Raw genomic sequence first — 12970 nt, forward strand, 5'->3', positions numbered from 1 at the left:
TTCCCCACATACTGTTCCCCACATGTCCGAACTTAAGAACCAAATAGACTTCCCAAAAAGAATATGGTATTTATTTTATTTTATTTAACCTTTTATTTAATCAGAGTCAATTTAGAACCAATGACAATCTGAATGAAGAAATACTAATTATATTCATCTATTTAATAATTAAAAATTTTGAAATATCCAAATTATATAGCAAACAACATTTAGGGGTTTACACTTGCATACAATCAATCTTAAGTTCATAATCAAAACATAATATATATATTTTTAACTTGTTGAATCTGATTTTAGACATGATCTTGTCTAGAGTTGGAAAAAAATGTTGACCTATTTTTCAGTATGATTTCATTCATACAATTAGATTTCATGTAACATGAACAAAAACACAATTTCTCAATCAAAAACATAAGTCAGAACACAGCCTCTCTATTCTCTCATGTGATTTCAGGTCCTCTGACTAGGAAAATGTATTTCCACAATGAGAGCAGTGGTATGTCTTCTCCTCCTGTGTATTAGTATGTTGGAAAGGCTTTTCTCCTGTGTGTATTCTCTCATGCTTTTTCAGGCTCCCTAACCGGGTAAAGCTCTTTTCACATCGGGAACATTGTTAAGGCTTTTCTCCTGTGTGTATTCTCTCATGCGCTTTCAGGCTCCCTCGATGGGTAAACCTCTTTTCACAATGGGAACAGTGGTAAGCCTTTTCTCCTGTGTGTATTCTCTCATGCTTTTTCAGGCTCCCTAAACGGGTAAAGCTCTTTTCACATCGGGAACATTGGTAAGGCTTTTCTCCTGTGTGTATTCTCTCGTGCGCTTTCAGGCTCCCTCGATGGGTAAACCTCGTTTCACAATGGGAACAGTGGTAAGGCTTTTCTCCTGTGTGTCCCCTCTCATGTGTTTTCAGGCTCCCTAACTGAGTAAAACTCTTTCCACAGTGGGAACAGTGGTAAGGCTTCTCTCCAGAGTGTATTCTTGTGTGTTTTTTCAGGTTTCCTAACACAGTAAATATCTTATCACACTGAGAGCAGTGGTATGTCTTCCTATCTTCTGTGTGTATTTCTTCATGTTGTTTCAGGTACCGCAACTGGGTGAACTTCTTTCCACACTGGGAACATTGGAAACGCTTTTCTCCTGAGTGTGTCCTCTCATGTTCTTTTAGGTTCCCTAACTTGGTAAAACTCTTTCCACAGTGAGAGCAATCGTAAGGGTTTTCTCCTGTGTGCGTTCTCTCATGTACTTTTAACTTCCTTAAACACTTAAAACTCTTTCCACAGTGGGAGCAGTGGTGTTGTCTCGCTGGTTTGGACGTCTCTGGGTCTGGTTCCCCTGAAGGACTCTTCCCGCTGTCAGAGTGAGAGTCTGGTCTCTCTCCTGCCAAAGACAAACAGAGTATTTAGTTAAATACTAAACAGAGAACTGAATTAAACCTCCATAAAATAAAACTGTCTTCCTGTGAGGCTAGATTCCTCAATAACCTGAAGTCAGTTTTCAGAACATTCAATAAAAACGTGGTGGCCGCCATAATAATATTATTAATAACAATAATAATAATGATAATAATAATAATAATAATGATAATGATAATTATAATGATAATAATAATGTAGAACATAAAATCTAATCTTGCTTTCATGTTTATAGACTGGGGGACACCTAGTCAGTTCTGAATGCATTCAACTGAAATGTGTCTTCTGCATTTAACCCAACCCCTCTGAATCAGAGAGGTGAGGGGGCTGCCTTAATCGACATCCATGTCATCGGCGCCCGGGGAACAGTGGGTTAACTGCCTTACTCAGGGGAACAGTGGGTTAACTGCCTTGCTCAGGGGAACAGTGGGTTAACTGCCTTGCTCAGGGGAACAGTGGGTTAACTGCCTTGCTCAGGGGAATAGTGGGTTAACTGCCTTGCTCAGGGGAACGGTGGGTTAACTGCCTTGCTCAGGGGAACAGTGGGTTAACTGCCTTGCTCAGGGGAACAGTGGGTTAACTGCCTTGCTCAGGGGAACAGTGGGTTAACTGCCTTGCTCAGGGGAACAGTGGGTTAACTGCCTTGCTCAGGGGAACAGTGGGTTAACTGCCTTGCTCAGGGGAACAGTGGGTTAACTGCCTTGCTCAGGGGCAGAACGACATATTTTTACCTTGTCAGCTCGAGGGGATTCTATACAGCAACCTTTCGGTTACTGGCACAACACTCTACCCGCCAGACTAGATAATGTCATATTTATAGGCTGAGCAGAGCTCTATAATAATAGATCATGTTTTAGGCTGATCAGAGCTCTATAATAATAGATAATGTCATGTTTTAGGCTGATCAGAGCTCTATAATAATAGATAATGCCATGTTTTAGGCTGATCAGAGCTCTATAATAATAGATAATATCATGTTTTAGGCTGAGCAGAGCTCTATAATAATAGATAATGTCATGTTTTAGGCTGATCAGAGCTCTATAATAATAGATAATGTCATGTTTTAGGCTTAGCAGAGCTCTATAATAATAGATAATGTCATGTTTTAGGCTGATCAGAACTCTATAATAATAGATAATGTCATGTTTATAGGCTGATCAGAGCTCTATAATAATAGATCATGTCATGTTTTAGGCTGAGCAGAGCTCTATAATAATAGATAATGTCATGTTTTAGGCTGATCAGAACTCTATAATAATATATAATGTCATGTTTATAGGCTGATCAGAGCTCTATAATAATAGATCATGTCATGTTTTAGGCTGAGCAGAGCTCTATAATAATAGATAATGTCATGTTTTAGGCTGATCAGAACTCTATAATAATAGATAATGTCATGTTTATAGGCTGATCAGAGCTCTATAATAATAGATAATGCCATGTTTTAGGCTGATCAGAGCTCTATAATAATAGATAATGTCATGTTTTAGGCTGATCCGAGCTCTATAATAATAGATAATGTTATGTTTATAGGCTGAGCAGAGCTCTATAATAATAGATCATGTTTATAGGCTAAACAGAGCTCTATAATAATAGATAATGTCATGTTTTAGGCTGATCAGAGCTCTATAATAATAGATAATGTCATGTTTATAGGCTGATCAGAGCTCTATAATAATAGATAATGTCATGTTTATAGGCTGAACAGAGCTCTATGATAATAGATCATGTTTATAGGCTGAACAGAGCTCTATAATAATAGATAATGTCATGTTTATAGGCTGATCAGAGCTCTATAATAATAGATAATGTCATGTTTATAGGCTGAGCAGAGCTCTATAATAATAGATAATGTCATGTTTTAGGCTGAGCAGAGCTCTATAATAATAGATAATGTCATGTTTATAGGCTGATCAGAGCTCTATAATAATAGATAATGCCATGTTTTAGGCTGAGCAGAGCTCTATAATAATAGATAATGTCATGTTTATAAGCTGATCAGAGCTCTGTAATAATAGATAATGTCATGTTTATAGGCTGATCAGAGCTCTATAATAATAGATAATGTCATGTTTATAGGCTGATCAGAGCTGTATAATAATAGATCATGTTTATAGGCTGATCAGAGCTCTATAATAATAGATAATGTCATGTTATAGGCTGATTAGAGCTCTATAATAATAGATAATGTCATGTTACAATGAGACACCTAACAATACCATAGACCTACTGTAGGACCCATAACCTCACCTAACAATACCATATACAGTGAGGGAAAAAAGTATTTGATCCCCTGCTGATTTTGTACGTTTGCCCACTGACAAAGATATGATCAGTCTATAATTTTAATGGTAGGTTTATTTTAACAGTAAGAGACAGAATAACAACAGAAAAATCCAGAAAAACACATGTCAAAAATGTTATAAATTGATTTGCATTTTAATGAGGTAAATAAGTATTTGACCCCTCTGCAAAAGGGGGTCTGTCGTAGCCGGCCGCGACCGGGAGACCCATGGGGCGGCGCATAATTGGCCCTGCGTCGTCCAGGGTAGGGGAGGGAATGGCCGGCAGGGATGTAGCTCAGTTGGTAGAGCATGGCATTTGCAACGCCAGGGTTGTGGGTTCAATTCCCACGGGGGGCCAGTATGAAAAATTAAATAATGTATGCACTCACTAACTGTAAGTCGCTCTGGATAAGAGCGTCTGCTAAATGACTAAAAATGTAAAACATTACTTAGTACTTGGTGGCAAAACCCTTGTTGGCAATCACAGAGGTCAGACGTTTCTTGTAGTTGGCCACCAGGTTTGCACACATCTCAGGAGGGATTTTGTCCCACTGCTCTTTGCAGATCTTCTCCAAGTCATTAAGGTTTCGAGGCTGACGTTTGGCAACTCAAACCTTCAGCTCACTCCACAGATTGTCTATGGGATTAAGGTCTGGAGACTGGCTAGGCCACTCCAGGACCTTAATGTGCTTCTTCTTGAGCCACTCCTTTGTTGCCTTGGCCGTGTGTTTTGGGTCATTGTCATTCTGAAATACCCATCCACAACCCATTTTCAATGCCCTGGCTGAGGGAAGGAGGTTCTCACCCAAGATTTGACGGTACATGGCCCCGTCCATCGTCCCTTTCATGCGGTGAAGTTGTCCTGTCCCCTTAGCAGAAAAACACCCCCAAAGCACAATGTTTCCACCTCCATGTTTGACGGTGGGGATGGTGTTCTTGGGATCATAGGCAGCATTCCTCCTCCTCCAAACATGGTGAGTTGAGTTGATGCCAAAGAGCTCCATTTTGGTCTCATCTGACCACAACACTTTCACCCAGTTCTCCTCTGAATCATTCAGATGTTCATTGGCAAACTTCAGACGGGCATGTATATGTGCTTTCTTGAGCAGGGGGACCTTGCGGGCGCTACAGGATTTCAGTCCTTCACGGCGTAGTGTGTTACCAATTGTTTTCTTGGTGACTATGGTCCCAGCTGCCTTGAGATCATTGACAAGATCCTCCCATGTAGTTCTGGGCTGATTCCTCACCGTTCTCATGATCATTGCAACTCCACGAGGTGAGATCTTGCATGGAGCCCCAGGCCGAGGGAGATTGACAGTTATTTTGTGTTTCTTCCATTTGCGAATAATCGCACCAACTGCTCTTTGGTCTTGGCCATGGTGGAGAGTTTGGAAATCTGATTGATTGATTGCTTCTGTGGACAGGTGTCTTTTATACAGGTAACAAACTGAGATTAGGAGAACTCCCTTTAAGAGTGTGCTCCTAATCTCAGCACGTTACCTGTATAAAAGACACCTGGGAGCCAGAAATCTTTCTTATTGAGAGAGGGTCAAATACTTATTTCCCTCATTAAAATGCAAATCAATTTATAACATTTTTGACATGTGTTTTTCTGGATTTTGTTGTTGTTATTCTGTCTCTCATTGTTCAAATAAACCTACCATTAAAATTATAGACTGATAATTTCTTTGTCAGTGGGCAAACGTACAAAATCAGCAGGGGATCAAATATTTTTTTCCCCTCACTGTATATATTTAAAGTTATAGGCTGAGCAGAGCTCTATAATAATAGATAATGTCATGTTTATAGGCTGAGCAGAGCTCTATAATAATAGATAATGTCATGTTTATAGGCTGATCAGAGCTCTATAATAATAGATAATGCCATGTCTATAGGCCGATCAGAGCTCTATAATAATAGATAATGTCATGTTATAGGCTGATCAGAGCTCTATAATAATAGATAATGTCATGTTTATAGGCTGATCAGAGCTCTATAATAATAGATAATGTCATGTTTATAGGCTGATCAGAGCTCTATAATAATAGATAATGTCATGTTTATAGGCTGATCAGAGCTCTATAATAATAGATAATGTCATGTTTATAGGCTTATCAGAGCTCTATAATAATAGATAATGTCATGTTTATAGGTTGATCAGAGCTCTATAATAATAGATCATGTCATGTTTATAAGCTGATCAGAGCTCTATAATAATAGATAATGTCATGTTTATAGGCTGAGCAGAGCTCTATAATAATAGATCATGTCATGTTTATAGGCTGATCAGAGCTCTATAATAATAGATAATGTCATGTTATAGGCTGATCAGAGCTCTATAATAATAGATCATGTCATGTTTATAGGCTGATCAGAGCTCTATAATAATAGATAATGTCATGTTTATAGGCTGAGCAGAGCTCTATAATAATAGATAATGTCATGTTATAGGCTGATCAGAGCTCTATAATAATAGATAATGACACCCTTGATAAAGATGAGCCAAAATTACTGTATAAAATAAATAATTTAAATACTGAGCTATACGCAAAAAAAAGGGGAAATTATAAGTTATACTAATACTATTTATTAGGCAAAGTTGTTTAACAAATAATAACAACAAAATATTGACACCTCCGTTTTCAATACCTCACCTTGCGAGGATAACGGCACTGAGCCTTTTTCTACAATGTTTTATGAGATTGGAGAACACATTGGGAGGGATCTTAGACCACTCCTCCATACAGAATCCTTCACATCATTCATCTGTGCTTACGGCCTGCCCTCTTCAATTCAAATCAAATCAAATCAAATTTTATTGGTCACATGCGCCGAATACAACAGGTGCAGACATTACAGTGAAATGCTTACTTACAGCCCTTAACCAACAGTGCATTTATTTTAAACAAAAAAGTAAGAATAAAACAACAACAAAAAAGTGTTGAGAAAAAAAGAGCAGAAGTAAAATAAAGTGACAGTAGGGAGGCTATATATACAGTAAAATAAACTGACAGTAGGGAGGCTATATATACAGGGGGATACCGTTGCATTGTCAATGTGCGGGGGCACCGGCTAGTTGAGGTAGTTGAGGTAATATGTACATGTGGGTAGAGTTAAAGTGACTATGCATAAATACTTAACAGAGTAGCAGCAGCGTAAAAAGGGTGGGGTGGGGGGGCAGTGCAAATAGTCCGGGTAGCCATGATTAGCTGTTCAGGAGTCTTATGGCTTGGGGGTAGAAGCTGTTGAGAAGTCTTTTGGACCTAGACTTGGCACTCCGGTACCGCTTGCCGTGCGGTAGCAGAGAGAACAGTCTATGACTAGGGTGGCTGGAGTCTTTGACAATTTTGAGGGCCTTCCTCTGACACCGCCTGGTATAGAGGTCCTGGATGGCAGGGAGCTTTGCCCCAGTGATGTACTGGGCTGTACGCACTACCCTCTGTAGTGCCTTGCGGTCAGAGGCCAAGCAGTTGCCATACCAGGCGGTGATGCAACCAGTCAGGATGCTCTCGATGGTGCAGCTGTATAATTTTTTGAGGATCTGAGGACCCATGCCAAATCCAAATCATCACAGGTTTTGAATGGGTGACAAGTCCAGAAACTGAGATGGCCATTGCAGAATGTTGATTTTGAGGCGTATTAACCATTCCTTTGTGCATCCTTTGTGGATTTTGATGTGTGCTTGGGGTTATTGTCTTGCTAGAAGATGCACTTGCGGCTACGTTTCAGCCTCCTGGCAGAAGCAACCAGGTTTTGGTAATGTGTAAAGTTCATGATGCCGTTGACCTAAACAAGTGTCATGGTGGTAGTAGCAAATATTCAAACGAGAACTTTAATGGCCGAAGTGGAGAAGGGTTCCATGTGAACAGCAGTTGAACATGGGTCAGTCGGTCCTAAGAGATGGGCGAACGCCGTTCGGAAGGGAGGGGCGATGGCCTCCGTCGCCCCCGGCCGATCGAAAGGGAGTCGGGTTCAGATCCCCGAATCCGGAGTGGCAGAGACGGGCGCCGCGAGGCGTCCAGTGCGGTGACGCGACAGATCCCGGAGAAGCTGGCAGGAGCCCCGGGGAGAGTTCTCTTTTCTTTGTGAAGGGCAGGGCGCCCTGGAATGGGTTTCACCCCGAGAGAGGGGCCCAAGCCCTGGAAAAGCGTTGCGGTTCTGCGGTGTCCGGTGAGCTCTCGCTGGCCCTTGAAAATCCGTGGGAGAGGGTGTAAATCTTGCGCCGGGCCGTACCCATATCCGCAGCAGGTCTCCAAGGTGAACAGCCTCTGGCATGTTAGAACAAGGTAGGTTAAGGGAAGTCGGCAAGTCAGATCCGTAACTTCGGGATAAGGTTTGGCTCTAAGGGCTGGGTCAGTCGGGCTGGGGTGCGAAGCGGGGCTGATCTAGCCCAGAATCAGTGGAAAAGCGGCAATACAAGAAATTGAAAGATGGGACCACATACACAAACCAATAGCCACCTCCACTGCCAAGGCTAGGTTGTTGATTAAGGCCTGCACGCCCATCAAGGGGCCCGATACGAGGGAGGGGCCCGCTACGAGGGAGGGGCCCAAACCCAGCGTCGCAGTTCGAATAGAACAAAAGAGAATACATCAAACACCCCTAGAAAGGGAACACACATACAGCTGGAAAGACACTAATGGAAAAACAGCAATAACAAGTAAAAGAGAGTAAAGAACAGACGGCACGGGGCTCCAGAGACAAGACAGAGACAAGCAGGAATACTTTAGTGCACCACCGGATTGCAAGGGATGTGCCCGACCGGCTTCATCCCCCCCTCTCCCCGCTAGACACGGTCACATGGGGCACCTGCCGGGTCCGGCAGGGATTGGGGGTTGCCGGTGAACCGGGTCTTCCCGCCACGGTCTCACATATCAAGCGATTGGGTCGTGCCCATGACCCAGGCGCGGCTCCAGGTACCTAGCAAACCACTCTGCGCCCTGGTATAATGTCTCTCCTCCCGTCGCCTCGGCAATGAAGACGCCTGAGAAAGGCAGCGACCAAAAACGAGGGTCCCGAGGAAGCCCCCGCGGCGGACAACGATATCAGGGGGCTGTCCAACCCAGGCGAACCACCATCCCCAATACACGGGGTCCGCGACAAACTCAGAGCGGCGGTCAAGGCCTTCAGGGGGACGGATGGGGAGCACGAAATCGGGCCCATCTCAATATCCTTGAGGGGTGCCGATCAGAATTGTGCACTGATCGAGTCTTCGGCACTTGAACTACAGAAGTTGCTGGGGTAAGTTGCCGGAATGGAGGAAGGAAACAATACAAGGGAAAACAGGCCTATGAGCGGTAACAAAAGAGGGAAAGTTAAGAGTACGGTCTACCGTCAACAACAGATGTTGTTCGAGAAAGACCAGTCCAAACTGGCGGTCCTAATCTTAGACGGCGAAGTGAGCGGTTCGTGTGCCATCCCCATGCCAGAACTCACTCTGGCCTTTGCCAACAGGTGGCGGGCCACGAAGCCGTTCAATGTGCTGGGCCAATTCCGCGCCGAAGGAGGGGCCAACAATGGTGAATTCCAGCATCTGATCTCAGCAACGGAGGTCATGCTTAAAACCTCAAAAGCAATGAAAAAGGGCACTGCAGCGGGACCAGACGGAGTAACCAGAGAAAGTCTGGTCAGTTGGGACCCAAAAGGGAGACAAGTTGGCTAGCCTATTCTCCGATGTGGCTGGTGTCCTTCCATCGGCCTTCAAAAGAGTGCCGCACTACCCTAACACCCAAAAACATCCAACCCAGCAGAACGGTTGAAGAGCGGAGGGTGGAGGCAAATCACCATCGGATCCGTAGTGGCAAGGCTCTTCTCAAGGATTATCACTGCCAGGCTGGCGCGTACCTGCCCAATACATCCAAGACAGAGGGGCTTCATATCCGCCCCCGGGGGTGTTCAGAGAACTTGATGTTGCTACAGGGGCTCGTCAAGAAGAGTTTAAAAAAACAACGAACACCCCTAGCGGTGGTATTTGTGGACTTTGCGAAGGCCTTTGACTCTGTATCGCACCTTCAGGGTGTTCTAGGGCAAAGGGGCCTCGAACAGCACATCATGGAGCTGATCCGGAGCACCTATGAGAAAAAGCACAACTTCCATTATCATTGACGGAGTAAAATCCGCAAAGATTGACATGTCGGTCGGTGTTAAGCAAGGTGACCCAATGTCACCTCTGCTGTTCAATCTGGCTCTGGATCCGTTGATCCAGACACTCGAACGACCACGGCTCGGGGGGTCGGGTCGGAAGGCAGCCAGACCACCACTTTAGCGTTTGCCGATGACTTGGTGCTGTTGAGCAGCTCGGTGAAGGGTATGGGACAAAACATGGCAATTCTGGAACAATTCTGACAACCAACGGGGTTAAAAGGTGCAGCCACAGTTTTTTCATTGAGAAAGGCAGCAACGGAAAAGGGGTGAGACCTCGTTCAAGGGAAATGACTGTTCAGCCTGGAAACTGAACAGAGAGGACGTGCACATGATTGGGCCGGATGAATCGGAAAAGTATCTTGGAATGGAAATAAACGCATGGGCAGGCATTGTTAAACCGGAACTGATCGGGCTACTTCGTGATTGGATAATGCAAGATTGGGCGGGCGGCGCTAAAAACTTCACAAAAAGGTCAAGATGTTGAACTCCTTCGCTGTCCCGAGACTGACCTACAAAGCTGACCACTGCAAACTAAAGTCAGCCGACCTGAACAAAATCTATTGGAATGATAAGAACCGCGGTGAACGAGTGACTCAACCTCCCGTTGAGTACCTGCAACGGATTGCTCTACACAAAACACAGAGACGGGGGCCTGGGCATCATGAAATTGGCCCGCCAGATTCCATCGATCCAGGCCATAAGGATCCACCGGTTGTGGCACTCGGCAGATGAGTGCACAGGGAGGATAACTCGCAGCACAGTTGAGGAAGCGGAATTCAAGGGAACATGGTTGAGAGCAGGCGGAAAAGGGTCAACTACCGCCACGCGGATCAACCGAATGTCAAATGAATGATATTCAAAGGAGACAAGCCCCACTTCGCCGGTGCTCCTCACAGCACAGTGAAGAAATTCAATGAAGCGTTGCCAGTAACTATGACTCTCTTAAGATGGCATGGCCATCTCAGTCTCCAGACTTTAACCCCATTGAAAACCTATGGTTTGGTGTCAAAATGAGAATGCACGGCCATCTCAGTCTCCAGACTTTAACCCCATTGAAAACCTGTGGTTTTGAATTGAAGAGGGGCAGTCCATAAGTGCAGGTGAGGGATATCAAGGATCTGGAAGGACTCTGTATGGGGGAATCGTCTAAGATCCCTCCCAATGTGTTCTCCAAATCATTAAACATCTTAGAAAAAGGCTCAGTGCCGTTATCCTCCCAAGGTGAGGTATTGAAAGGGTTTTGAAAACAGGGTTGTCAATACTTTTCACCCCTACCTAATTGAGAGGAAAACATTCCTCCAGTGTTTCCCTTCTATTCATTTAGAATCGTTGCAGTTTAGACTTAAAACGACTAAAACCAGATATAAAGGACATAGAGGAAATAATTGAGGTATTTATATATTTTATTGTTATTTATTATAAGATAATCCATGAGAACTAACAAGCCCCAAAATAAAAACTAGACCGTCAGGGAGAATCTAATGGCATTTTGTTATTTACATTTTACATTTTACATTTTAGTCATTTAGCAGACGCTCTTATCCAGAGCGACTTACAGGAGCAATTAGGGTTAAGTGCCTTGCTCAAGGGCACATTTACGTCATTTAGCAGACGCTCTAGTCCAGAGCGACTCACAAATTGATGCATTCACCCTATAGCCAGTGGGATAACCACTTTACAATTTTCAAAAAGGGGGGGGGGTAGAAGGATTACTTTGTCCTATCCCAGGTATTCCTTAAAGAGGTGGGGTTTCAAATGTCTCCGGAAGGTGGTGAGCGACTCCGCTGTGTGTGGGGGGGGTAGAAGGATTACTTTATCCTATCCCAGGTATTCCTTAAAGAGGTGGGGTTTCAAATGTCTCCGGAAGGTGGTGAGTGACTCCGCTGTGGGGTGGGGTGGGGGGGGGGGGGGTTGTTTGAGTCACTCAGATAGCATGACATAAGCCATGTCAAAATGTGTAGAATTGTAGTAAACTAGTTTTAAAAACAGGAAAAGGTTGTCCCTGATGCCAAGAGGCCTGACCAATTTCTTTTTATAACAATTCCACTAAGGGTGACAATCATTTCAGACCCCACTGTATTACTGTCAATGTTATTGGATGCATTGATCCATTTTTAGCGTTTTGTCGGTGCCCCTGTTTAAGACTGTACTTACTGGCGTTAATCCTATCTTCAGTCTCCTCCTCCTCCTCTTCTTCTTCCTCCTCCGCCTCCTCTTCCACTCCAAAACCTGAATCCTCCTCTATCTCTTCCTTCACCGTAACATCCTCCTCCTCTTTCACTCTGAACGTTTCTTCCTCTTTTTTCACTGTAACGTCTTTCTCTTCTTCTTTCACGGTAACAGCCTCACCCTCTACTTCTTTCTTTACTGTAACATCCTCCTCTTCCTCCTCCTCTTTCACGACAACGTTCAGCCACAGACCCTCTTTCTCTGTCCAGCAGACCTCCTCGTCTTTAGCAGGAGGAGAGTACCTTAGTGAGCTCATAGTCGGGGATGTTAGTTAGCATTAGCTTAGGGCCAGGCTAATTTAGCTGCCTAACAACGTAAATATTACATTAAATTGGGTAACTAGTAGATACGACAGAAGTGTGTTCAAAACACAGTGGCAAATATACACCGAAATTGGTCTGAAGGGCTTAAATGTTTCGGCGGTGTTGGATAGCACGCTAACGAGGTGTCGTTGTTGTTCTCGAAGAAGCTTCCCGTCCACTAGATTATACGTCACACTGGCAGCATCGACTGGGCTACGTTCAATACATACAAACGTAATACAACGTTAAATTGAACCAAAAACGGTACTGTACACGAACGACTACTTGAAAAACGGGGAGGGGTTGGGTTGTGTGTTAAAAACGCACAGCCCCCTTTTAAATAAGTCACTCATTGATTACAGCCACACCCTGGCACACCCACCGAACGGAGCAAACGTATCTCAAAGTCTGTGTCGTTTAGCACAAACCGTTCCACAACGTAGCAAACGTTCAGACGACCTGAATGCACCGCTGAAAGACGCCAAATAGAGATAAATAGTAATGGCGTCTTTTTGTAGGCACTAACTCCGCCATGGGGGTAAAGCCTATGGGGAAATGAATTGTTTTTTTTTTGTAGGGTTTTTGGATAAACACCGAAAAT

The 12970-nt window shown here is 43.9% G+C and overlaps 1 protein-coding gene across 1 annotated transcript; it reads right to left on the reverse strand.

Moving 5' to 3' along the window:
* Positions 1–221: 221 nt before the first annotated feature.
* On the reverse strand, positions 222–12506 carry LOC311120581 (uncharacterized protein). Its single transcript, XM_084195170.1, has 2 exons — positions 11993–12506; positions 222–1374 (listed from the first exon to the last, which is right to left on the reverse strand). Exons 1-2 carry the CDS (start codon positions 12321–12323, stop codon positions 614–616), a joined length of 1092 nt encoding a protein of 363 aa, XP_084051296.1. The 5' UTR covers positions 12324–12506; the 3' UTR covers positions 222–613.
* Between the last annotated feature and the right edge of the window lie 464 nt (positions 12507–12970).

Source organism: Coregonus lavaretus (assembly GCF_964263955.1).
Source record: "Coregonus lavaretus genome assembly, contig: HAP1_SCAFFOLD_47, whole genome shotgun sequence".
NCBI lineage: Eukaryota > Metazoa > Chordata > Actinopteri > Salmoniformes > Salmonidae > Coregonus > Coregonus lavaretus.

Excerpts from the sequence above, each read along its gene's own strand:
- LOC311120581 (XM_084195170.1), bottom strand. The coding sequence starts at position 12,323 with ATGAGCTCACTAAGGTACTCTCCTCCTGCTAAAGACGAGGAGGTCTGC. Across the intron at positions 1,375-11,992 it reads TGAAGATAGGATTAACGCCA|GAGAGAGACCAGACTCTCAC; the intron begins GTAAGTACAGTC and ends TGTCTTTGGCAG.